At 41.1% G+C, this 25,615-nt stretch overlaps 1 protein-coding gene across 4 annotated transcripts in view; it reads right to left on the bottom strand.

Annotated features, from left to right (window-relative positions):
* Positions 1 to 25,615, bottom strand: part of LOC110082622 (protocadherin-11 X-linked) — a 986,147-nt gene that overhangs the window by 475,077 nt on the left and 485,455 nt on the right. For all 4 annotated transcript variants that reach the window (XM_020800277.3, XM_078380635.1, XM_078380634.1 and 1 more), the window contains one exon: positions 19,248 to 19,325. In XM_020800277.3, coding sequence (XP_020655936.1) covers positions 19,248 to 19,325 — 78 coding nt within the window. The remainder of the gene's footprint in view (positions 1 to 19,247; positions 19,326 to 25,615) is intronic.

Raw genomic sequence — 25,615 nt, forward strand, 5'->3', positions numbered from 1 at the left:
TATAAAAGAATGTCCCAAGAATTCATGGCAAACATTTGAAGATGAGTTTAAAACTTTGGGAGATTGGTTTAAAGATTCCTTCCTGCTACCCCCCTCCAAACTGAATGTTTTTCAGAGGGAGGGTATCTTAAGATAGCAACTTGAGTTAGTGCATTATTATTGTTGATACCCAGTGTGGTATACTGGGCAGAGTGACAGACTAGGAGTCAGGAGACTTGGCTTCAAATCTCTAATCAGCTATGGAAACTCACTGGGAGGTGGGGTGGGAATGGTACTGATAAAGCCACTTCTTAAATATTTTACTTACCTTGAAAGCCCTACTAGGGTCACTATAGCTGAATTCTGACTGGACAGCCCATACCACACATTATTACCATTGTTACTTTTACTCCTATTTTTAAAAATCAGATAGTACTTTTCATTCATGCTAGAAGTACTCCACAAAACATGCCAGTGCATATGGCAAGCACCTTACAAGGCAGATCACAATTATTATTTTCATTGCATAAGGGTTTGTGAGGGGCTTGCAAAGTCAAATGCTTAAGACCTCCTTGCATGTTTATGGATGAATTTGCACTTAAATCTTTCTAAGAGCCAAAGCTCTTGGCCAGTTGATGTACCTATTTTAAAATATACATATTAACTTGTAACATTTATCATCTGTTTGTCATGAACATTTTGAGCCACTTTTTATAATAGTGCAGTTCTGGGACACTTTCTGATCAAGGGCAGAATGTATTTTCTCTGCAATATTAACTACCTTCTAGAACAAGACAACATAAGGCTGATATTTGAATCAGAGGCATACATTTAAAAAACAGGCACTGTCATTCATTAAGCAGTTCATTTTCCATCTTAATGTGGGGAGTGTAACAGGAGCAGAGAAATCTCTAAAACCTCCTAAGCTCCTCAAGGGAATTAAAAGAGTGGAGGAACTTCTGAAAGTGAATCCAGCTGGATCACAGGTTAGAAGCCCAACGTGTTCAAGTAACACTATAGCAAAACCCATTTGGAATTGGCTGTGCTTTAATTATTCTAAAAAGCAAAATGGATTACATTACCCTAAGCTATTTCATCTTACACTAATGACCCCTGGCAAAAACACAGGTATTCAAGACCTCCAGATGTGACCTCAGGATTTTCTGCAGATTTTGCCAAAGTTTAAATAATCATTGCTGGGTCACTAATGTATCTTGAACACTAATTAATAGCTTTGCAATGGAAACGTAGTATGCAAAAAAAAGAAAGAAAAAAGAACATGAAAGAAAGAAAGAAAGAAAGAAAGAAAGAAAGAAAGAAAGAAAGAAAGAAAGAAAGAAAGAAAGAAAGAAAGAAAGAAAGAAAGAAAGAAAGAAGAGAGAGAGAGAGAGAAGAGAGAAGAGAGAGAGAGAGAGAGAGAATGGTGCTTGGCAAGCTTTGTTCTTTTCTAATCTCAATATAAAATAAGGAGGAATAAGTTAAAGAAAAGTATATATGTTATCAGCTTATTTCCAGGCTGAGGAGCGGTGGATGCCAAGGCAGTTCCCAACCTCAGGCCCTGCGGGTGTTTTGTGCTCCAATTCCCATAATCCTTTATTATGCTGTCTCGGGCTTCTGATAGCTGGGGTTCAAACCATTTGGAGGGCCATAGGTTGAAAACCTGTGCCAGAGATGTTCCATTTTATTCAGAACTTGATGTCCCAGCAGTTTAACCTAATGTTGGTCAGGACTTGATCATCTCTTAAAGCATGGGTTGACAATCATCGATCTTTAGAAGATTTTGGCCTACGGTTTCCATTGATCCTAATTAAGCAATATTCAACAGTTAATGGGAGCTGCAGTTCAATAACATCTTGAGCTCACAATTGCCTACCATATATCAAGCTCATATTCTCACACTGTCCTTTCCTGGGATGCTTCGTGGCTTCTGTTGCATGGATTGGTACTGAATTGGGGGTCTAGGAATGCAGGGCAGCACACATATAAATAACCAATCACTACTCTAAAGAATAGACTTTGATTAAAGAAAAATCCCAGGTTCAATTTGTGGCATCATTTAGCAGGCAGGAGCAGCAGGACTGTGGTCTGAAAGCCTACAGACCCACTGCTAACCCATATAGACGATCCTTTAAAAAGCTATACCAATTGTATAGCATAGTGCAATACAGCTTTGCTAGTTTCTAAGAGGTAGGTAGGTAGGTGGTAGGTAGGTAGGTATGTAGGTATGTAGGTATGTAGGTATGTAGGTATGTAGGTATGTATGTATGTATGTATGTATGTAGGTAGGTAGGTAGGTAGGTAGGTAGGTAGGTAGGTAGGTAGGTAGGTAGGTACTGTATGTATGTATGTATGTATGCCACTCTGGGCAGTTTACACAGTACAATAAATCAATATATAAAGACAAAACAATACAATAACAGGACAATAATAAAAATAATCAATACAATATAAACAAATAAAAATAATATCAGGAAGATATTAAAATAAAATATTGAAAGCATGGCAGGGGTTGAACATTAGCAAACATCTGGTTGTTTAAACACTATTGTATCAAGGCATAATAGAACCCGAGAAGGCCAATTTAAATTAAAAAGGTTTTTAGTAATTGCTTAAAAATTCCCAGTGAAGGCGCCAGGCGGATTTTGGGTGGGAGAGCATTCTACAATTGCAGGGCTACTGCTGAGAAGGCTCAGTTTCTCGTCACTGTTTTCCAAGCCTCTCTTGGGATCAAAACCCAGTCTGGGAAGATTTTACAGGATGGGCAGATCTGGTCGGAAGGAGGCGCTCTGCCAGATAACGAGGTCCCAAACCGTTTAGAGCTTTGTATGTTAAAACTGGCATGGAAACAAACAGGTAGCCAGTGCAGGGCGGCCAGGGTGGAGGTAGATATGTTGATGTCTTCTCACCCCACTTCGTAGTCTGGCAGCAGAGTTCTGGACCTCTTGAAGTCTCTGTGACAACACCAAGGGCAGCCCCATGTAGAGAACATTGCAGTAGTCTAATCTCGAGACTACCAGTGTGCTGAGGGATCCGGTGTCAAGGTAGGGATGCAGCTGAGCAATCCGCCTTAGATGGAAATAGGTGATGTGGACCACAGACACTATTTGAAATTCCATTGATAATGCTGGGTCTAGAACACCCAGACCTCATCCTTTGTGGAAGGAGTGACACCCCACCCAAAAAAGGGAAGCATCCAGACTGTAGACACTAGGGGCCCCCACCACAGGATTTCCATTTTTGTCCAGGTTCAGCCTCAGTCTATTATCTTTCATCCACCCCAGCACGGCATCCAGCCAGCTCTCAAGGGACGGGACAGCATCCACTGCAGAAGGATGGAAGGAGAGATAGAGCTGGGTGTCATCTGCATATGGATGACACAAAGCTCCAGAACTCCTGATGACTTCCCCCGGAGGCCTCATGTAGATATTAAATAGCATTGGTGAGATTATCGAACCCCGCGGGACTCCACAATTGAGAGTCCACGAAGTAGAAAACATCTCCCCAGGCTACACTACCTGGGGACAGTCCCCCAGGAAGGATGAGAACAAGGCCAAGGCCTGACCTCCGATCCCCAACTTTGAGAGCCTCCTCAGGAGGATACCGTGGTCAACAGTATCAAATCCCGCTGATAGGTTGAGGAGGAACAACAAGGACTTTTTGCGTTTATCAGCCTCCCTCAAAAGGTCATCTCGCAGGGCGACCAATGCCATTTCTGTGTGGCCTGAACCTGGACTCAAATGGATTGAGGGTGTTGGTCTCCTCCAGAAGCGCATGAAGCTGATTGGCTACCACTCTCTCCACCAGCTTGCTCCTAAAAGGGATGTTGGTGACGGGTCTATAGCTGTTTATGTTGTCTGCCACCATGTTTGGCTTTTTTCAAAATGGTCTAATGAGTGTCTCCTTGAGGGCAAGGGGCACCCTGCCCTCAAGGAGAAACCCACTGATAACAGAACTAGTCCACTTTACTGTTACAGGTCTGACCACTTTTAGCAACCAGACCCAGCAAGGGTCTAGTGAAGAGGTGGCGCCCTATATCGGTATTTGTTATGAATCCTAAATTCTTCCATATTTCTTAGACATCAAACTAATGTTGACCTCACCGGTGACTCAATTTGATTTTGCTTCTGATTTCCATATGACATATTTTTCATTTATATTTCACCTTTTAAAATCAAGTATCTCAAAGCAATTTATAATACAATTACTCTAAATAATGAAATAAATAATGGAATAAGGAGTGTATGTAAGCTATACAATTGCACCACTTTTGCTGTTATGATTCCATTTGCTGCCATGATTCCATGGAATAGTGAGATTTATGGTTTTGTGAGTTATCCAGACTTCTCTGTTGGAAAGCTCTAGTACACTCCCCTGATCTATGCCATAAGAGCTGGAGTACTTAACCGAACAAAAATATCACCATCCGATACGATTGAGCTATGGGAGGTTGTATCAAATAGCATAGAAACATTCAACATAATGAAGAGTCAACAGGATAATACACATTACTGTAGTTCAAACAGCATTTAGCATGGCTTAAGCCCAGTAAAATAGACACATCTCAACAAGAAAGTTTTTTCTTCCCAGCTGGACACTTCTAAGGGGGGAACACAGATGAATATTATGCACATGTCAAGTCAATTTTAATTTACGGTGATGACAGAATGACTTGAAAAAGATCCTAACATTAATACTCATCCGGCAAACACATGCCTTCTCTTACTCAGACAAGTCTTCCTCTTTTCTTACTGCCTTCAGCTTTTCCTAACATTAGCCTGAATCGTACTGGTGTTCAGGTAAGGTTTCCATGACTTGCCACAGCAAATTGTGGTTTACTGAACAAGTAGTGGGTATGTCTAGGATGCATGCCTTGTCACAGAACTGAAATGCAGCTCCAGGACGGTGTGAATTTTGCAATTGCACACAACTAAAGATTCATACATATATTGAGATGGGCAGTAACTGCCGGTTCAGTGGGTTGAGCCAGTTTGTCCTTTGGTCAAACAGGGTTTCTGCACTTCCCAGCCCTGCCGGCTCCTGCAGGCGCCCCACGCAGGGGCAGCGCCCAGAGAAGGTAGGTCTTTGGGAACGGCTGAACACCTGTTCATCCAGAGGATGATCCAGCATGAACCGCCAAGCCGTTGCTTCATGCCCTTCTCTACACACATACAGTTTAGTTAACTCGGAAGAAAGTGTAAAAAATGCAAAATTAAGAAGAATATATATTATTTATTTATTTATTTATTTATTTTATTTATTTATATCCCGCCTATCTAGTCGGCTAAGACCACACTACATATTGGGGGAAATGCATAGTAAAACACACACTGCTTTCCAAATGGGAGAAAAAACCTGTCTTAGAACTCAGTAAGAACATAGACAAGAAATTCTGAGAAACACATAACACTGATTTTCAAATCCTCACCCCCTGTTCACAGCTCTGCTGGAGATATATACATGACGTTTTCACCTCTGTTGAAGAAACCTCATAAAGCCTAGTTCTCTCCAGCTGCAGACTGTCTGAATGTAGACAAATTGCCAGAGCTGATTGTGTCTACAAAAAACTTGATTAGTGAAACCCCTGTGGATTCTTTAACTATACAGTTTGCAGCCTCGGAGATTAGTGAAGCAATTCCCATCATCAAATTATTGACTGTTAAAATATTGGATTAGGGATGTTGTTATCCACTGCTCTGAGATTACAACATGATTTCTGAAAAGCTGAGAAAGATAGAAAATAAAGTTACTGTCAATTGCTGGTAATTAGGATTTGGCTTTTTTTTGCTAACTTTCCATCTTATTAAAAATGTGTCAACTTCCTTAAGATTCACTGGGGCTATTTACAAAATCTCCTTTCTTACTTCGCTTTGCCAAGACAAGGGCCACACCAACATGTGAGGAATCCCTCTGAGAAATTCCACTCATCTTATGAAGAAGATTTTAATGCAAAATAGAGGGGGGGGGAAAAAAAGCTATGGCCTTTATGCAGAAGCACTGGCTGACCCAGCCATTAACCAGATCTCAAGAGGCAGAGTACAGGAGGCGACACAATCTGCCCCCTATTCCCTGAGCCAGCGACCACCAGCAGTTTCATTCTCACTGCTGCTACCCATCACCCACATAATTCAGCTGTTTCATGGAGGAAGAAGAAGGAAAGTGATGGGACTTTCACCATCATCATGGCTGCCACTCTTTCCCACTTGCATAGCCTGGCTGCTTCTTGACTGCATTGTGAATAATGCAGCTCAGAGGGACTGTGGAGTCAAGGCATTATGTGAAGGGGGGGATTTCCCATGCAAATACAGTGGTGCCTCGCTAGACAGTTACCCCGCATGACAGTTTTTTTGCTAGACATTGGCTTTTTGTGATCACTATAGTGATTCGCAAAACAGTGATTCCTATGGGGGAATTTCGCTGGACAATGTTTGATCCCTGATTCGCAAACCGATTTTCGCTAGATGATGATTTTGACAGTTCCCTCCATGCTTGCAAACAGGTGTTTTCCGGACCTAAGCGTCGCAATACAGCGATTTAAACAGCTGATCGGCGGTTCGCAAAGCGGCTTTCCTATGGCCGATCTTCGCTAGACAACGACGATTCTTCCCCATTGGAATGCATTAAACAGGTTTCAATGCATTCCAATGGGGAAATGCTTTTCGCTAGACAATGATTTCGCTAAACAGCGATTTTAGTGGAACGGATTATCATCGTCTAGCAAGGCACCACTGTAATACAATTCTCATTGAACTTTGGGCCCAAAATATTGTTCAGCCATTATCCACATATATATGCCCAAGAAGCTGCTGGAATATGTCAGTGGAGGGTGATGGTGGCAGGAGAAAAGCCATTTGGCCCTTCTTTCCTCCTCCTGCTAGGAGTTATTAGATACAGCTGGAAACAGCCCTTCTTTTCCTGTTTCATACAGCAGGATTGCTTGCACTGCCACTGGACATGCCAAAACAACCTTCAGTACTACTTTGGGCAAATAATCCAGTAGACGTTCTCATACTTAATCCCTGGGAAATGCTAGCCATCTTATCAAATTCTTCAAAACTCCCCAAGAAATTGGTGCAGGAGGCTAATGGAGATCTATCCCCCCAATGAACTTTTTAAAACTTGTTAATGATCACATTCCTCATTTTGGAAGCCATTGCTCTGTTCTGAGACAAAGACTTGTTCTGAAGTTATAAAGGAAGTTGTACTTGTTCCTTAAAACAAATGAGACTCTGCAATGAAATATTGTGGCATGGAGAGAGATTTTCTCAAAGTTCCAGCCACTGGTTCAACTTCCAAGATACTCCATCCCTTCCCTCATTGTTCATTATCTTCCTTTCAACAGTTTTCAAAGAGATAGCCATGTTAGTCTGTTTCAGCATGCGCAGCAAAAGGAAAGACTGGAGTGTTGTGGCACCTTCAAGACTAAGAAATGTACTTCAATGCAAGCTATTTTGGTTGACAACCTACCTTCTCAGGCACGTTTTCTGTGTCTGAGGAAGCAGGTTGTACTACACAAAATCATACACTGAAATACATCTGTTTTCTTTTTGTGATGTCTCTACTCAACAGACAGTCAGGATTCCAAGGCTGTGAAGCAGACCTGGGCAAAGTGCAGCCCGAGGGCCACATATGGCCCGCAAGCCGCTCCTGTCCAGCCCGCCGGTCGTCGCTCCAGTCCGGTGTTCAAGCACTTGTTCAAGCCCAAGACAGACTGGATTTCTCTCACTGAACAAGTTGAACATCAAAACCATTTATAGCTTTTTGTCTAAAGTTGATCAGTTGCTTATCTTTAACATACTGCAAAAAACCTCTTTAGTATTTGTGAAGATTAACAAGTTTAAAATAAAAACAATCATAACATCACTGTTTCATTTTATTTTTAAGTAAAGTTGGTTCGGCCCCCGAACACAGTTCAGATTTTTCATGTGCCCCCTCCCCTATAGAAATTAATTGCTCATCGCTGCTGTTAAGCATGCTCAGTAATCAGTGGGCTGTTTGTGATCCTTTCTGTATTTGAAAGTTTCAATAAAAATCAAAGCAAAAAAACCTTTTATTTTCCCCAATATAATGCTAAATCTTCTTCCTTGGGGGTGCAGCTGATATACCACCAGCTCCATCAGCTCCATGACCTTCTCTCTTCCTGGAGCTTAAATTTGCCACCCTATGGAGAGATGTCCATCTGTACAATTTCAAAGCCTCAGTATTGTAAAGTGTTACTAGGCAGTCGATCATTTAAGTACGGGAACCAGCAATTAAAAAACAACAACACCCTATATTTAGCATTGAAGTCCAACCATAGATGTCCTCCAGCTGGGAACAATTACAAATGTAGTTTTAATGATTGGACAATATGGATGGACAAAAAAGGAGAACTTATTGAAAGTGCTTTATAAAGGAGGCAAATGACCTTCAGGATCATCTGTATCTTAGTTTTAGCTCAAGGGGAGGGTTGTAGCTACAAAGCAACTGACAAGAATGGCCATATATTATTGCATGTATTGAACTGGGTTTCCCAAATTGAGAAGCCAATTCAGTTTGATGTATATTTACCCTAGAGTCTGTCTGTCAGAAAAATGTTCAAGTAGCTTGAAAGGCAAGGACATGGATATCATAAATTAACATTGTAGAGCCCAATCTATTTACTGTTCCCTGAGCTCCTGTAATACATCCAAATGTCTTTGAAGCCAAACTGCCCCCTTTAAAAAATATATCAAAGGTGTCCAGAGTGTTCAAAAAAAGGGGGAGTGGGCTGTAATTGATGTCTTGATATATTGGCTCTGGAGACCATAATGAAATACAACTAGTCATATTACAAAACCCACTTCCAAGCCACATTCACTACTTCATTAGAGGCAGATCTTGTATGGGATGTAGTAAAATCAGATTTGCATTAGTTGGGCCAAAATCCTGTTTGGTCATGAATACCAGCCGATTATTTTCTGTTTTCTGGATTGCTCTTCATTTGCTGTCTACATCCATCGCAGTATGTTATCAGAAGCTCTGTGGTCACTGTGGTTGCTCCCATCCTGCTACTATGGATGTAAATTAATGGATTTTTTTGTATCTTTGTGAATCTTCTTGCTGTGCAGAAGATACCAGATATATTTTGCAGAAATTGTGAAGATGAAGGTGGTATGGGGGTGGAGGAATTTGACATCTTGACCTCATGCAGGTGGAGGACTTGAGAACCTTCTGCAGGCAATGCCAGCAGGTTGAGATGAGGACTGTACACAGGTCCACCCATCTGGAATAGAGGTGAACTCATAGATTTGAAGTAGATCCCAATAGGCCAAGAGCAATCTGTGCCCCATCCAATTCAATCCAAAATGAGTTGTAAAGCTTTTCATCAACTTGCACTGGAAAACCAACACAGTTATAACCTTTTTAGTTTATATTTGTGTATATGAAACCTGCTAGACTTAATACCCAAAGGAGGCAATTACACCTGCAAAATCCTATAGGGCTATCTTCAGAAGTTTGCATACTAGGCACTTTCAGATATATTTTTTTCAAGTTCAATGATTTGTGTCTCATTCAATACAATTTGTTTCAGATCTGAATAAATTTATACATTCAGTTCTGCTTCCCCCAGAACTGAATCTGGTCATCCTGCATGAAACCTAGTTAAGATAAGGCTGCCCCATGTATAGCGCATTGCAATAGTCCAGCCTGGTTGGTACCAGTACATGTGTGACTGTTGCCAGGCTCCGCTCATCCAGGTAAGGGCAAAGTTGATATATTCTCCACAGCATTTCACCAGCCGTATTGCCACAGAATATGCCCCATAATGGGCTCTAAGCTGTGATTGGTCATAGTTGCAGCGATATTTCCTCCATCTGCGCTCAAGCCGTCTCCCCAACCACTTCATAGCCAGAAGCTCCTCTGTGTACCATGGAGCCATATAGGCTCTGCGGGCAGGGAGAGGGCACCTAGGTGCGATCATGTTAACCACCCTTGTACCACAAAGCCATCTCCTTGTACCACAAAGCGATCTGGGCTTCGACAGGAGTACTGACCATATCAGCTGGAAACTCCCCTAGAGCATTCAGGAATCCTTCAGGAGCCATAAGTCTCTGGGAGTGGACCCCCACCCTTGCAGAGGGTAGTAGTGGCAGAGAGTCTAAACTTTACTGGGAAATGGTCTGACCATGACAACGGGGTCAAAGATAAAGCCACCACATCCGGACCACCATACCCCCGTCCCATTGAGAATACTAGGTTAAGCCTTTCTCATGAGTCGGGCCAATGACATGTTAAGACAGCCCCATGGTTGTCATGGCGGCCATGAAGTCCTAAGTAGCCCCTGTTAAGGTGGCCTCAGCATGGAGGTTGAGGTCCCCCAGTACCAAAAGTCTGGGGGTCTTCACCACCAGGTCCAAGATGACCTCCATCAGCTCAGGTAGGGAGAATGCTGGCAAGCAGCAGGGTGGGCAGTACATCAAAAGAATCCCCATTCTGTCTATATGGTACAACTGGCCTTTTGATCTAGTCTATTTCTATGCATTGTTCAGATTGTTTGCTGCATAGATTGGTGGGAAACTTCTAATTACAAGAGCTGCTTCTATTGCTGAAATCCTGTTGCTTAGTGTAATAAATCATGATGACTAGAGTAGAATAATTTAATCAATGCAACTTAGAGAGAGGTTGACTCAGCCAATCCTCATTGATTCAACAGGCCTAGTCTAGTTGCAACTTACTACACTAAGCAGCAGGATTCCAGTCAGTGAGTCACCTGAGTGAACCTAACCAATCTGGGATCCTGCATAAACCACTGAAATCAATGGCAACACAGCTAAGTTAGGAAAAACTGTCCTGTCTCTGAATGGGCAAGAACATAAATTCCCATTGGTTTATTCTTTATGTATGTATACAACAGCACCACTCTAACATATATGTGCAGACTAGAGGGATTCAGGTTAAAACCAAGTCTTTTCTGCTGACTTAGATGTCCTCCCTCTGGCAGAAGCCGGACACATCTTTTAACACAATGATAGGACAATAAAACTGCTCGGCTGGAAGAGGTCCAAAAATAGTGGAGATTGGATTAAGCAAAGAAAGAACCAAAATACTCCAGATCCAAATCTTCTCTAGCCCAGGGACACACCTGGGCAAGGAAATGCTGATAACACCCCTAAGCTGATGGGTTTGTATCATCAACCACTTTGCCCAGTTACAATTGCACTGCAATTTAGCAATTTCTTGCAGTGTTTGACAGCAAATAATTTTTGTGTAGCTTTGTTTGTAATGTCATTAGTCATGCTATTGCAATATGAATACAACACAGATACCAATAATCATAAGCAGGATCTCTGAGCATATGCAGCTGGAGATATACAAGAGAACAAGCAAACAGCTCAAGTGAGAAATTGAGCTCAGGTTTACACAATGAGTGATTTCAATTTAAAATATGTTAAACCTACTTTAACTCCTTAATCATTTGAGAAACACGGGTAACCTTTGCTTTTGTGTCCCTGTACACAAAGAGTGTATGAAGAGGTCCAAAAGTAGTGGAGAATGGGTTAAGCAAAGAAAGAACATGGATGAGGGGATTGAAGGAGCATTCATCAAATTTGCTGATTACACCAAGCTGGGGGGGGGGGAGGCGTGAATTGCTAATACTTTGGAAGATAAACTCAAAATTCAGAAGGATCTAGACAGACTTTAGCATTGGACCCTATCCAATAAGATGCAGTTCAGTGGCGGGAAAAGTAAGGACCTGCGCTTAGGCAGGAGAAATCAGATGCACAGGTACAGGATAGGTGGTACCTGGCTCGCCAGTAGTACCCGTGAGAGGGATTTAGGTGTCCTGGTGGACCACCGCCTAAGGAGGAGCCAGCAGTGTGCTGCTGCTGCTGCTGCTGCCAAGAAAGTCAACACAGTCCTAGGCTGCTTCCACACAGGGATAGTATCAAGACCATGGGAAGTGATAGTCCCACTCTATACCGCGGTGGTGAGGCCGCACTTGGAGTGCTGTGTCCAGTTCTGGGCACCACAATACAAAAAAGACACCTGGAAGGGGTGCAGAGAAGAGCAACAAAGATGATAAGGGGACTGGAGACTAAATCCTATGAAGAACAACTAAAAGAACTAGGTATGTTTAGCTTAACAGAGAGAAAACTGAGGGGAGACATGATAGCGGTCTTCCAATATCTGAAGGGTTGCCACAGGGAAGAGGGCCTCTATTTATTCTCCATTGCTCTTGAGGGTAGGACAAGAACCAATGGGTGGAAACATGCCAGGGGGAGATCCAACCTGGAAATCAGGATAAATTTCCTGATTGTGAGAACCATCAAGCAGTGCAACAGCTTGCCTCTCGATGTTGTCGGTGCCCCATCACTGGAGGATTTCAAGAAAAGATTGGAAAACCATCTATTTGGAATGGTATGAGGTCCAGGATGGTATGAGGTCTCCTGCCTGGGGCAGGGGGTTGGACTAGCAGACCTCCAAGGTCCCTTCCAACCCTAAGACAATTCTATGATTCTATGAACCAAAATACTGCTAATTAACTCACATGGAAACACTAAACATAGATTGATTTTCTTTCTTTCAACTTCATGGAAGAAGACATGGAAACACAGGGAAGAAACCAATTTCCAGTTAGGTTCTTTCTGTATCTTGCTTCTCATTACACAATAAGATCCCTTTAGATGTGATTAGTTAGACTAGCTTTTCTCAACCTGATGAAACCTGGACATGTGCTAGAACTCACATGAATCCCAGTCATCAGGAACATAGAACAGATTACCTTTATGGTCAGACAGCATCAAAACTTTGTATTATTTGCCTGAGCAACAGCCATTGTTCACACTTCAGTGATCTCAGGTTGCAAAGACGCCAGATGCCTGACACAAATATTGTATGGTTTGTTTCCCCCAGAAAGTTCCATTTGTAATGCAATAGTTTCTGCAAAGTACTTGAGCACATCCGGGAGCTTAATTTTTCAGAATCATGAAAAAGCATGTTTTAGCCACTGCTGCAATATTGTATCATTAGAGGAGGTAGGAAATGGGGTGGGGAAGAGAGTAAACATGTTGTACTCTAGCTTTCCTGAAAGACAATTCAATTTGAAGCTTACCGGCTCATTGGCCTCCTTATAGCACTGGCATTTGTAAAAAAAAGATGGGCCAGGGGAAACATAAACAGTGACTGAGGGGAAAACAACTAAAACCACAATGAAGAGCAATTACTCTTGGTAAACCTATGTCTGATGCACAAGGTGGCTGGAAATGGCTATTATTCTCCCCAACTGTCAACTTCAACACCAGTTTTTCTCAAGTCTACAAATACGGGTAAAATGCCTGAGTCATTGCTCTGTTCTGTTATAACAAAAGCTGCATGTAGACAGTAAAATCTGCTTGAATTATTCTGCTAGACTGGCTGACATAACACTGCATGACAATAAAGAGGTTTTCTTTAGATGCAATTGTTAATATCCAATATAAGATGCCAGCATAACCTGAAAACTCTTCAAAAAGTAGAATGAGGCCAGATAATTGCAGTCACAAGATGGCAGACAGAACACGGACCACGAAACCTCTACATGACTGGTCCAGTGTATCCAATGTTATATGTAAAGAACAATAATAAACGTGTGCCAACAAGTCAATTCTGACACAGGGTAACCCTTTTGAGGCTCATTTATATTTCCATCTATGTAGCAGATGCTACTGTGGCCGTAGTAAGCAGGCATGTATATCCTGAAAAGTTAGCATAGCTTTAGAACTATGAAGGTAAAGGCGAAGGGCGAGAGTGATAATTTTCAAAGGTGAGAAAGCTACATCTTTGCAAAACAAGGTTTTGATATGTCTGTGAGGATATGGGTTTTGTAGTGCTTGTTTCCCAGGACTGATAACCAAAACATTCCTTGCTAATGGTGTACCATCCTCGGAATGAGAGAAGGAGCCCTGGAAAGTTACAAGTTGGGTGTGGAGTTACAGACAAAGGACTGTACGCTGATTGGATACCATCACGAAGCAGAGACTTTGATTTAAGTTATAGAAATGGGAGTTAGGTGTAGGTGTGGGTTTGAGTGTAAGCTGGAGAAGGAGAAGAAGATGGAAGACAGGTTTACAGCCTTTGTTGACTGATTGGGCTTTGTCATGGTTACTTAAAACAGCCTGGTAATTAAGGAGCTGAAAAGCAGAGACATCACCTTGCCAACAAAAGTCCGAATAGTCAAAGCTATGGTTTTTCCTGTCGTGATGTATGGAAGTGAGAGCTGGACCATAAAGAAAGCAGACCGCCGAAGAATTGATGCCTTTGAATTGTGGTGCTGGAGGAGGCTCTTGAGAATCCCCTGGACTGCAAGGAGAACAAACCTATCAGTTCTAAAGGAAATCAACCCTGAGTGTTCACTGGAAGGACAGATCCTGAAGCTGAGGCTCCAGTACTTTGGCCATCTCATGATAAGAAAAGAGTCCTTGGAAAAAACCTTGATGTTAGGAAGGTGTGATGGCAAGAGGAGAAGGGGACGACCGAGGATGAGATGGCTGGACAGTGTCTGCGAAGCAACCAACATGAACCTGACACAACTCCGGGAGGCAGTAGAAGACAGGAGGGCCTGGCGTGCTCTGGTCCATGGGGTCACGAAGAGTCGGACACGACTAAACGACTAAACACACACAATTAAGGAGTAAAACTATTAGCAAGTTAATCATTTTATTGTTTTATGGGAAAGTCTTGCAGGAGTTTACTTAATGCTTAGATGCTTGGCATTTGACCAGCACAATTTGTATATTTTTGTATTTCTTTTGTTTTATAATTTTTTTTACTCTTTTTAAATAAATATTTTATATTTTACCCAAAAGTGATCCTTGGGGGCAAGGGCGAGCATCTCTAAAGAAAGTGCCTTAGCCACAGTGACTTTGTTTGCTATATTGTTATTTGGGTGCCCTTATCTGGTCAGGTTGGTGTCAAGGTTCAAAGTACACAGCTAAAGAGTTTTAAGCTTAAATAAGTGAGCAATTCGAAATCTAGGGACAGAAGCTTTCCCACAGTTGTACAGTCACACACCTTCTAGATCTCGCACAGTCTAGGGAGGAGGTGGTAGACATTAGGAACTACAGTTTGGCTCCTTCCCCTAGTGCAGTGGTGGTGAACCCCTTTGGGCTCGCGTGCCCAAATTGGAGAAAAAAAATAACCAGCGGACGGACTGTGTGCCGCTGCCGCCGCTGTGGATTCGATCTTACGACTGCTGGTCTTCTGACCCTGCAGCACAGGCTTCTGCGGTTTAGCCCGCAGCGCCACCACGTCCCTTACTGTGTGTTTTAGAGTTTGACAGTTATGGAGTCTGAGTAAAGTGTTTATGTAACCACTTAGTCAAATAATGAAGTTAACCAATTAAGATATACTATGTAACAAGTAAATATCTTTGTTATCCTGATATATACGAACATTTGTGAATAAAAGAGAAAAACAGTGGATCTGGCTGAATCTATTGAGACTATATTGCTAGTTGAGGTAAAACTAACTGACAATAAAGGGATGGCATAGTTAAGGGAGACTTATAATTACAATAATCTGCTATGTGGGTCCCTGACTGGATTTTTTTTCTCTACTGTATAGGTGGAGGTTTTAAACCATCAAGTTCCACATTCTGCCAATAAAATCTTCTTCTTTCCAAGTTCCTTTTTGCTTTTTATCACAATGTCCTTCAGCTTATACATGAGGGTGGGGCAGTTCAGTTTGTTACTTGTAGGCCACTCTAGGAACAGCATGGAAATGGTTGTGCACAGGAGGTGAGGAATTGATTCTGGTGCAATCACTGAGTACTACATCATCTTGGCCTGTTGACACTTAAGAAGAGACAGATCAAAACTAGAAGAAGAACAGCAAGAAGCAAAGGCCAGCTGTGCAAATTGTCAAGAAGGAATCTAGACTAAATCTAGCCACTGGAGAGCAGTTACAGAATCTGCCAAAATACCAAAAATATAATAATTAAAATTCCAAAGTGTTGACAGTGTTTCCTTTTTTGTTCATGACATGGGCAACATGTGAAAACAATAATCTGCAAAAAAAGGGCTGATTTAAAATCAAGACACAAACCAATAATAAGCAGTATAGGCTAATCAGGAGGCTCATACTTAAGACACACTGTACAATCCTCCAGTTTAATGTTGTTGTCCAATGTCTTCATTCATCAGCTTTTCCATCTCTTAAATAGAAAGCATGTGATTTCATTTCTGGTGGGTCAAAACTGATGGACCTTAAGATTTTAAAATGTTCAGCTCATAAGTTTGCATCCTTAAAGTTGTCATTCAGCAGGCTTGAATAGAGATTCATCTTGAGAGTTAATGGGCTGCTCATAATTTCCACAGACACTAGTTTAATTTGAACATTTCTGTTTGTCATGGGCTTGTTAGAATCTATGCACCATTGCAGTTTACCTTGGAGATGATGGGCCAGTTCACATTGCTATCCCCTACACGGCTGCTGGTCTTCCCCTTACCACATATAACGGTAACACTGCACAGCCATTAAAGGCATGCTTTCTTTTTTCAGTGAGTAGATGAGAAGATTCATGACCACTGTAATACCCAATTCTATATCAAACATTGTGGCAAACAAAAGCTTTATTGGCAACAAATGAAATGGACTGAGTAGATTTGATAGAAACCTATTTGTTTGTTTGTTTGTTTGCTTGCTTTATTTACTTGCTTTATTTGCTGCTGAGGGGACCCAAGGCAGCTCACAAATGAATTAAGAGAAGTTGGACTAAAAACACAAAAGGGTTTAAAAAAAAAAGAGTTAAACATATAATGACAATTAAAATCTACACATTTAAAAGCTTTAAAAACACACTCAGGAAGAACATATGCTAAGCATCCAAAATGGTCTTACCCAATTTGGTTCTCAAAAGCCTGCCTAAAAAGGCAGGTCTAATTATGGAAAGGATAAAAGGTAGTGGGTCAACCTAAACTCCAAAGGTAGCCCATCCCACAACAGAGCAGTCACAGAGAAGGCCCTCTCTCATGTCCCCATCAAATGATCCTATGAGGGCAACCAGAGTAACATAAGGGCCTTATCTGAAGATCTTAGGAGCTGGGAAGGTCATGTGTTGTCCTTCAGCTGAGAAAACTAAATTTTCATATTAACTTTTGATTCCTTAAACCATTCATATTATCTTCACCACAATCACAGATAAACTAAAATAAATTATATTCAAATTTGTTTTAGTGTGTAGTGGTTCCAAATTCATACCTCAGCAATCTAAATAGATTTTGAGAATTTATACATCACAATAAGCTAAATGGATTTTCAGAATCCCTATTCAATACTTCTGTGACCTGCCTCTACCTAGGCTTGCCATTTTTTTAAAATAACGTGCCTTTAAAGGGCTTGGCTTCACTCATAATCACACTAGATCGAGTGGTTAAAAAATTAAAAATGATATGCTCTTTATTACAAAGTAACAACTGCTGAAGAAAACAGAATTCAGCGTAAGCTTTTCTTAACTTACAGCCCAACTGCCAAAATACACAACCTCCCTCTTCTGATACAAAGGAACTTCTCCCCTTCCCTCCAGCAATTCTTGGCTCTTCCACCTTCAGGCTCTCCTAGATAGAGTCAACTCCTGCCTCCCCACCCCCGCTCCACCCCAGCTAATTATCCTATTTCTCCTGCTAACAGGCAAAATTGGCTAGGGTTCCATCACAACTTCAAAACAACAACAACAACAAAAAATCATGTATTCAACAATCCAAGTTTTTCATGGCCTCTATGCTTTGCCAGTTTCCATCCCATATGTAAGGGGGAAAAGTCATCTGAAAGCATGGTTATACTCGAGAAAAAACATATTTGAATTGGGTTTAGCAGGCTTAAAATTTAAAAAAAAAAATGACTACATGAACACACATGGAAGCGTGGGTTGTTTTGACAGGGAACTGTGTTGTTTTGAACAGAAGTGAAGCATTTTACTCTCCTGTCAGAGGGTTGTTTATTTTAACTCGGATGTCTAATCCATTTGTTTTGAATGGTTTTGACATGTGTAAACACCTTTGTTGATGTAAATTATGTCTGTGAGGTTTGTCAGTCCCTAGTGCGCCTTCCATAATCTCTCTCTACTCCCTCCCTCCTTCTCTCCCTCCTCCTCTCTCACATGTGTGCATGTCCTTTTTGCAAGCCTATGAGTGCCGATCTAGTCAAAATGTTTGGTCCCTTTCACCCCTGCTCAGTGTCTCTCTCCCCACTCCCCTTTGCAAGCCCTCAGTTTCAGCGATGGCTCGGTATCTCACTCCTTGCTGGACCCCTCGCCTTTTCCTATTGAGCAGTAGTGGATGAGCAGGTGAGAAGCAGGTTCCAGCCGCAGCCCCTACGTAGAACATATGAGTGGGCAACTGAACCCACCAGGCCGCTGATCAGCAGGCCAATGGCAAGCTTGCTGAACAGCTGATTGGGGCAGTGCGGCTGGTTGAAAGCAGGCACACAGACCCCATCCTGCTGAACAGCTGGTCTATGTGCCATGGAGGGAACAAGGCGCTGGCTCTGGCTGGCACAGTGAGCAGGTGAGCCCATTAAACAGTGGATCGGTGCGCTGCTGAACAGCTGAACAGCACACCCTATAAACTGTGGAGCACCTCCTGCCCAGCCACCAAGTGGTGTGCTGACAACGCAACCTCTTGTGGAGACATAGATCCCGCTGGAGAGATGAGTGGCGTGCCACCAAAAAAAATAGCTAGAACTAAAAGGAACGTGCCTAAAAGAAAGCCACTATTTCAAATAAGGAATAAAAGAAATGTGTACGTTTTGCTGCCACAATGGAAAACGGCTGCCTGCCCAGCAAGAGCACAACAACTGGAGCCTAAACTCCAAGCAGAAGTGGGGAAGGGTTGCAGGGAAAGTGCTTATAAAGCCTGTTAGCAAGCAACACCCTCACAGCCCTTAGAGCAGTGCCTTTGGCTGCTTGACCTGCCAATCCAGGAGCCTCTAGATCCCTCTCAGGGTTCCCTAGAGACTCCTGATGGACAGGAGCAGCTGCAGATGCCCAGGGGAGGTGGTGGGAGAAATAGCACAGAAACAGAGAAAAAAAAAAAACAAATTTAAAAATTGGCAAATCAAAAATTGCTTTAAAAATTGTCAATTCTTATTCATCAGGCTGCGTTACCTCTGACAATGCAAATTGACAAATTAGCTATTTTTGAACCAATTTGGCAATTTGTTTTTTTTTTAATTTGTGCCCATCTCTAGTCTCAACCAAAGCATCCAAAATACATTCCATCTTTCAAGAGAATAGAAGCAAGAGAGAGAGACTTATCTTAAAGGTATTCGCTTACCTGGGGCTGAGTCCATGACTCTAGACTTGTCTCTTTTAATGGTGTCTGTGTCTGTGGTCTTCCCAGTTCTTTTGAATGCTTAAAAGAGAGAGAAAGAGAGGAATACTATTAAGCCATCATGAAAGGTTTAGGCATGTAATTCTTTTTTTAAAAAATATGTACACTACAGAGTTCTTGTAGTTTGATACAGCTTGAAATGCCAGAGCTCCATCCTATGAATTCCAATAGTTGTGGCTGAAATAATCAGAATTCTGCCTTGGGTCAAGGGACTGAATCACAGCTCTCTCTAGCAGAGGATTTTAAGGATGTCACCATACAATGAATCTCGGGATGAAGTAGGATAAAGCCATGACAATTAAAGTGGTATATACACTGCTAGAACTCTGTAGTGTACATAAGCTCCTAGACCCACTGGATTATTTTGGTAGATTTCTAGAGACAGTCCTTTTCTTGCCCCTCACAACTGACACAGCTACAACCTGCAACTCTACCAGGTGAATGGCCACTTTTATTTTCACTTTAAAACAAAGGGTTAGGATAGTTTTACATGTGGCACTGCACATGATATTTTCAGGTTTTAGTAGCAGAATTTGCCACTAGAGGGAAGCAGATAGCATTTCCAGGTTTATTTGTTTTTTAGTTTTTTGGAAAGTACACAACATTTGCATTAATAATATGCAATGTAAAAAATTAATTTTCAAAGAGACTGATGATAGCACTCATCCAATTATTCTAAAGGAATGTATAACACAAAAAGTTTAAAATCATTTTACAGGCTTTGCTTATAATATAGTGTTCTGTGGCTATGTGAAAATAAATAGAGGGTATGCAGTTAAAACAGATGATGGTCTTGACTCAGGTTTCCATGGCACGCTGATACACCAAAAACAATGAGATATGAAGATATATTTCTGCATCTCCATTAGCAACTGTAGTTGGAAGTCGCCGCTGTGGAGCAGCTTATAAACTGTAAGCCTTTTTCTTGACATCTGTTTAAGTAAACCACTTAATTATAGTTTTTGAAGAAGGAGGCATGTTAGTCCGTGCAAGCATATCAGATAACAAAACAAAACAAAACATGAAAAACCCAAAATGATTGTTTAGATCTTAAATTTTAGCAACTCCTAACCACAGACCCAACTGCCAAATACCAAAAGGAATAACAAAACCTTATGAAAATAATTCTGGAAATACACATAACCAAATCCTCAAGAACCTCAACCAACAACCTTTTGCCTGCTATTAAAAATACACTGACCAGCAACCCTGGTAGACCCACCATCATTGTTGGAGTGTCTGGATATTTGGACTCCGTTCTCAAAACACATGTCGCTAATGCACCTAAGCTGCGTAAGAGACGCTACAGACTCTCCGATGAAACTGCAGTCTAGACACAACTTCACTTAGCCACAACGAATACAGAAGCTCCCTATACCAGCATCCCACATACATATGGACTTTGTGTTTGTCCTGTGCTGTCAAGTCAGAACCAACTTATAGAGCTTTTGAGGTAAGTGAGATATTTAAGGACTGATTTATCAGTCCCACACTCCCAGGGAGTTCCCATGGCCAAGTGGGGATTTGAACCCTGTTCTCCAGAGTCCTAGCCCGTCACTCTTATCTACCATACCACACTGGGAATCCAGAGATGCAGTTTAGGCCATCACGATTACCATTTGAAATGGGGACACAGCTACCTAGTCACTGCCCTCTGTGACACAGTGCTCACATATGACGGTTTCACCTTTGACAACAACATCTACCCATGGAATACCACGGGTACTCATATGGCACCATAATATGCAAATACAATCGTGACTGACCTGGAATTATTGCTTTCTTAACTGTTGCATTTCAAAACAAGTCCTTTGTTTGAGGTACATCAATGACATTTTTATTATCTGGATCCAGAGAAAAGAAGAAATCCCACCGGAACTTCAATAACATTCATCCTAACATCAATTCAGCCTGGACCAGTTTACACAACAGGTGCACTTTCTGGATATCACTGTGAAGCTCAAACATTGACATACTAGCCCCATGCTGCACTGAAAACCCACTGACTGATATTATAGCTGCACAATAGTTCATCTATGCAAATCAACATTCTACAAGTAATTCTAAAAATCGGGGGCAGCCTCCCCAAAATTATGACTTTTAAATTGGACTGTGGATCAGCACCAACATTGGCACGGACATAGCAGACAGTCTACTCTTGCTCTGTGTCAGATTTGGGAAAGTTTGCGCACAGGAGTTTCAAGTTATGTTTTTTTAAAAAATACACCCCCTTTCAGAAATAAGCAACCCTAGATGTTCCAAGATTTAAAATAGTTTATATAAATTGAAAATACCAATCTTGCTTATCTTGAAAGAGAATGGTTGGCCCCACCCACTTTTTTTATTTGGAAAGAATCCAGGCTGCAGAAAGATAAAATATTGATTCTCCAGCAAAACCAAACCAAACCAAAGTCATAGCTTGTGACCTTACTAATGAACTTTTTCATTTTGTCCATTATTTGTATCTCCATGTGCTGATGGAGCCTTTATTTAATTTTTTAAAAATTTTATTCATTTTCAATGGGAATAGGGTTTGGAATCGGGATATGGGGAGTGGGTAGGGGTAATGGATATGGGTAGGGAAAAGGTAAAATTCCAGAGAGCAAGAAAACATTTTTTTACACGCACGTATACAGTTATTAGGGACGTGGTGGCGCTGCGGGCTAAACCGCAGAAGCCTGTGCTGCAGGGTCAGAAGACCAAGCAGTCGTAAGATCGAATCCACGCAACAGAGTGAGCTCCCATCGCTTGTCCCAGCTCCTGCCAACCTAGCGGCTCGAAAGCATGTAAAAATGTGAGTAGATAATAGGTACCACTTCGGTGGGAAGATAACAGCGTTCCGTGTCTAAGTCGCACTGGCCATGTGACCACAGAAGATTGTCTTCGGACAAACGCTGGCTCTATGACTTGGAAACGGGGATGAGCACCGCCCCCTAGAGTCGAACACGACTGGACAAAAATTGTCAAGGGGAACCTTTACCTTTACCTTTATACAGTTATACTAAGAGGAAGATCACAAAAACAATTTAGCATTTTTAACAGAATTTCTATAGCTAATAATCTCTGAAATCCCTACTTGGACCTTCCTACTCTTTTTTTTTATACTCTTCAATCCATATTTCAAGTCCAGTTTTTGAGACCTTTTTGAGATGAATTTTCATTCAGTGCTTCTGTTAGTCTGCCATTTCTAGTATCTTTTCTCTAAGGACAGTATTTTTTCTTTCTTCCAGTATTTCCCATATCCTAGCTGAAGTAATTATATGTTTTATCAAATATATCATTTCTTTATCAACAATCTCAGGCATAATGTTCAATAAAAACAGTTCCAGTTTAAATGGTATCACACAAGATACAATTTTTGTAACATTTTATGTACTGATCTCCAGTAATTTTTTGTTTTCCTACATGTCCACCAGATCTGATTAAAAGTACCCTCCTGCATTTTACATTTCCAACACTTATTGGAAACATTTTCATATATTTTAGATAATTTAGCTGGAGTCATATGCCATCCAAAAATATCTTATATGTTTTTTATTGAAATTTACTGATTTTGTAAATTTAATATTATTCTGCCAGATTTCTGTTCAATGTTCTAAATCAGTGTTATGACCAATACTTTGTGCCCATTTTATCATTCATTCTTTCACCACTTCATCTTCCATCTTCATATTTAAAGTATATTCACACATTCTTTTAATTATTTTATCACTCGTCCCTAGAAATAGTTTATCAAATGTTGCTTGTTCTTCATAAAAGCCCATTATTTTATCTTTTACATACCTCAGGTCTAGTTGTAGTCATGCCCACCAATCTAGAAAGACTTCCTGCTCCTCTAGCTCCTCTGTAGTCTTTAACACCTCATCTTTCTTAAGTAAATCCCTATACCTCAGGAGTTTTGTTGAGTCCTGTCACATACCGCACTGATGGTACCTGTCTGTCATGGGTTTGGAGGGAAAGTTCCATCCTATGGGGAGTGGAAGGCGGGACATCAGGGGGGAGGAGCTGTACTGTATATATTTGGGGGAAGTCCTTCGTAAGAGGGCTGACGTGGAGAAGTGGAGTTGGAGTCTGTGGGTCAGACTGGGTACAACTGTTCGTCAGATAGTACATACCTGATAGGTTCAGGTTTCTATCTAGGTAGCCAGAACTGATAGGTTCAGGGTCTGTGCGTTACCTTAAAGTGTTCCGTGAGAACCAATCTGTTGTACGTGTATGATTGGGACTATACCAAGTTCCAGTATCCTATTTACCTGATCCTTTTATTTACCCTGTTTGTTTTTTCAATAAACCTTGTTCTTTTGTTTATTAAAATCCATTCCTGGTCTGGGTGACTTGGTAGAGCGAATGGTTGGTGGCAGCCTAACTACAGGGTGGGATACTCCAGTAGGTCTGGGGTTGTTACAAGTCCATTAGGGTTGGCTGTGTAAATGCTTCTAATGGTGACTCCCATCCTGGGATTTTACTATATGTTCGCTTTTGTATCTTATTCCAAACCCATAATAAATACGTTCTTATCGTATGATCATAGAAAACTATACTGTACAGTGTTTAGCTTTTTAGTATCATACAAAAGCATGCCACCCTGGGCTAAAGTCATGTCCTTACAATTTGAGCAGTCTCTCATTCTCCAAAGTAATCCATTCCTTAATCCAGGCCACTAGACAAGCCCTGCAGTAGGTATACCAATCTGTGAGACCCAAACCTGCCCTTTCTTTAGTCTTGTAGTGCCCTCATTTAATCCTTGGGTTTTTTCCTTGCCAAACAAATTTCATACATACAATGAGAGTGTAAACAGTGGACCGTGGACAGCCCTGTCTTGTCCCTTTCTGTATTTGAATATTTTTGTAAAGTCTCTATTAATTTTGATTTTCACTTCTTCTTTAGTATAGTCTTTATTGATGTGATAAATCTTTCCCCTATGTTCATCAATTCTACCTGCTGTATCATAAAGTTCCAGTTCAGATTGTGAAACTCCTTTTTTGCATCTAAAAAGATCATAGCCATTGATTTCTCCCAATGCACTTCATAATATTCAAGTATATTTAGAAGCACTCTAAGATTATTTCTCATTTACCTCTTTGGGCTGAACCTTGTTTAAATATCAGTCATATAGGACTTGGCCAGATGGCTCAATCTGAGCAAACTGGTTCAGGCTAAATAGGGTTGCTAAGGGTCAGATAGAGGTCCTGTATGTATCTGTGCATCCACAAGTCATATGCACCACAAACAATGGAATTTTGCTCTTTTCTCTGAATAAAATAAACAAAACAAAACACCTCTTATCCTTTCCTATCCCCTCCTCCTTCTGGGAGGAAGCTTTCATTTTTCTATTCCCCCCCCCCCACTTAAAAGACAATGTGCAGCCTTAATAGGTTTATTTTAATAAAGAAAGTTTTGCTTCCTTACCCTGATCTTCTATGGAAATGAACCAAAATGGAGTGCTGCTACCTGCTCCTTCATAAAAAGGAGTAGTACTTGACGGTGTGAGAAGGAAGCTTCTGAGCATAGGGCTGGTTGCCAGCAAATGGAGGAAACTACTCATTACTACAGTAGACCAAACAGCAGGACAAATGCCCATGTAGTCACCCCCACAGTCTCACTATGATGTCTGAGGAAACTGACTTGATCCATGAAATCTCACATTAAAATATAGTTAGTTTTTAAGATACCCCAATATTTTTCTCTCTCTCCCTCCCCGCCCGTTTTGTTCTTGTTGCTGCTGCTGCTGTTGTTTTTGTCTCATATACGCCTAAGCATTAAAATGGGTTTCACTCTCACATAGGAGCCATTGTGAGTTCTTTGATGAAATCATTAAAAGAAAAACAAAACAAAAAGTATGCATCAAAAGTGTTGTTTGTTTTTTGTCAAAGATGTGGTCTTTAACCTGAAAATAATTCTCAAACTTTGGCTGATTCCAAAATTATAGATTAAATAAATTAATTGATCTATTAAATAAAGAGATTAATGAATAAAATTTCAAAACAGTTATGATTTTAATGAACGGAAAGTGATCTTGGAATGATTTCTTTTATTAAAACAGCCTATTCTCTCCCTTTCTGGTGACATTATATCTCATTTTCCAGCCCCATGCAAAAGCTGCTAATGTGCATAATGATTCTGCCCATAAATGCTCTGGGTTTTACCCTATTTCCTGGAAAATAAGACCTAATCTGAAAATAAGCCCTGGTATGATTTTGCAGGATGCTCGTAATATAAGCTCTACCCCAAAAATAAGCCCCAGTTAAGTGTAACCTCGCCCTTGACCATTGTGCAGTATTGTGCAGCAACCAGAAGATGACATGACTATA

This window comes from Pogona vitticeps, chromosome 11 (genome assembly GCF_051106095.1).
Source record: "Pogona vitticeps strain Pit_001003342236 chromosome 11, PviZW2.1, whole genome shotgun sequence".
NCBI lineage: Eukaryota > Metazoa > Chordata > Lepidosauria > Squamata > Agamidae > Pogona > Pogona vitticeps.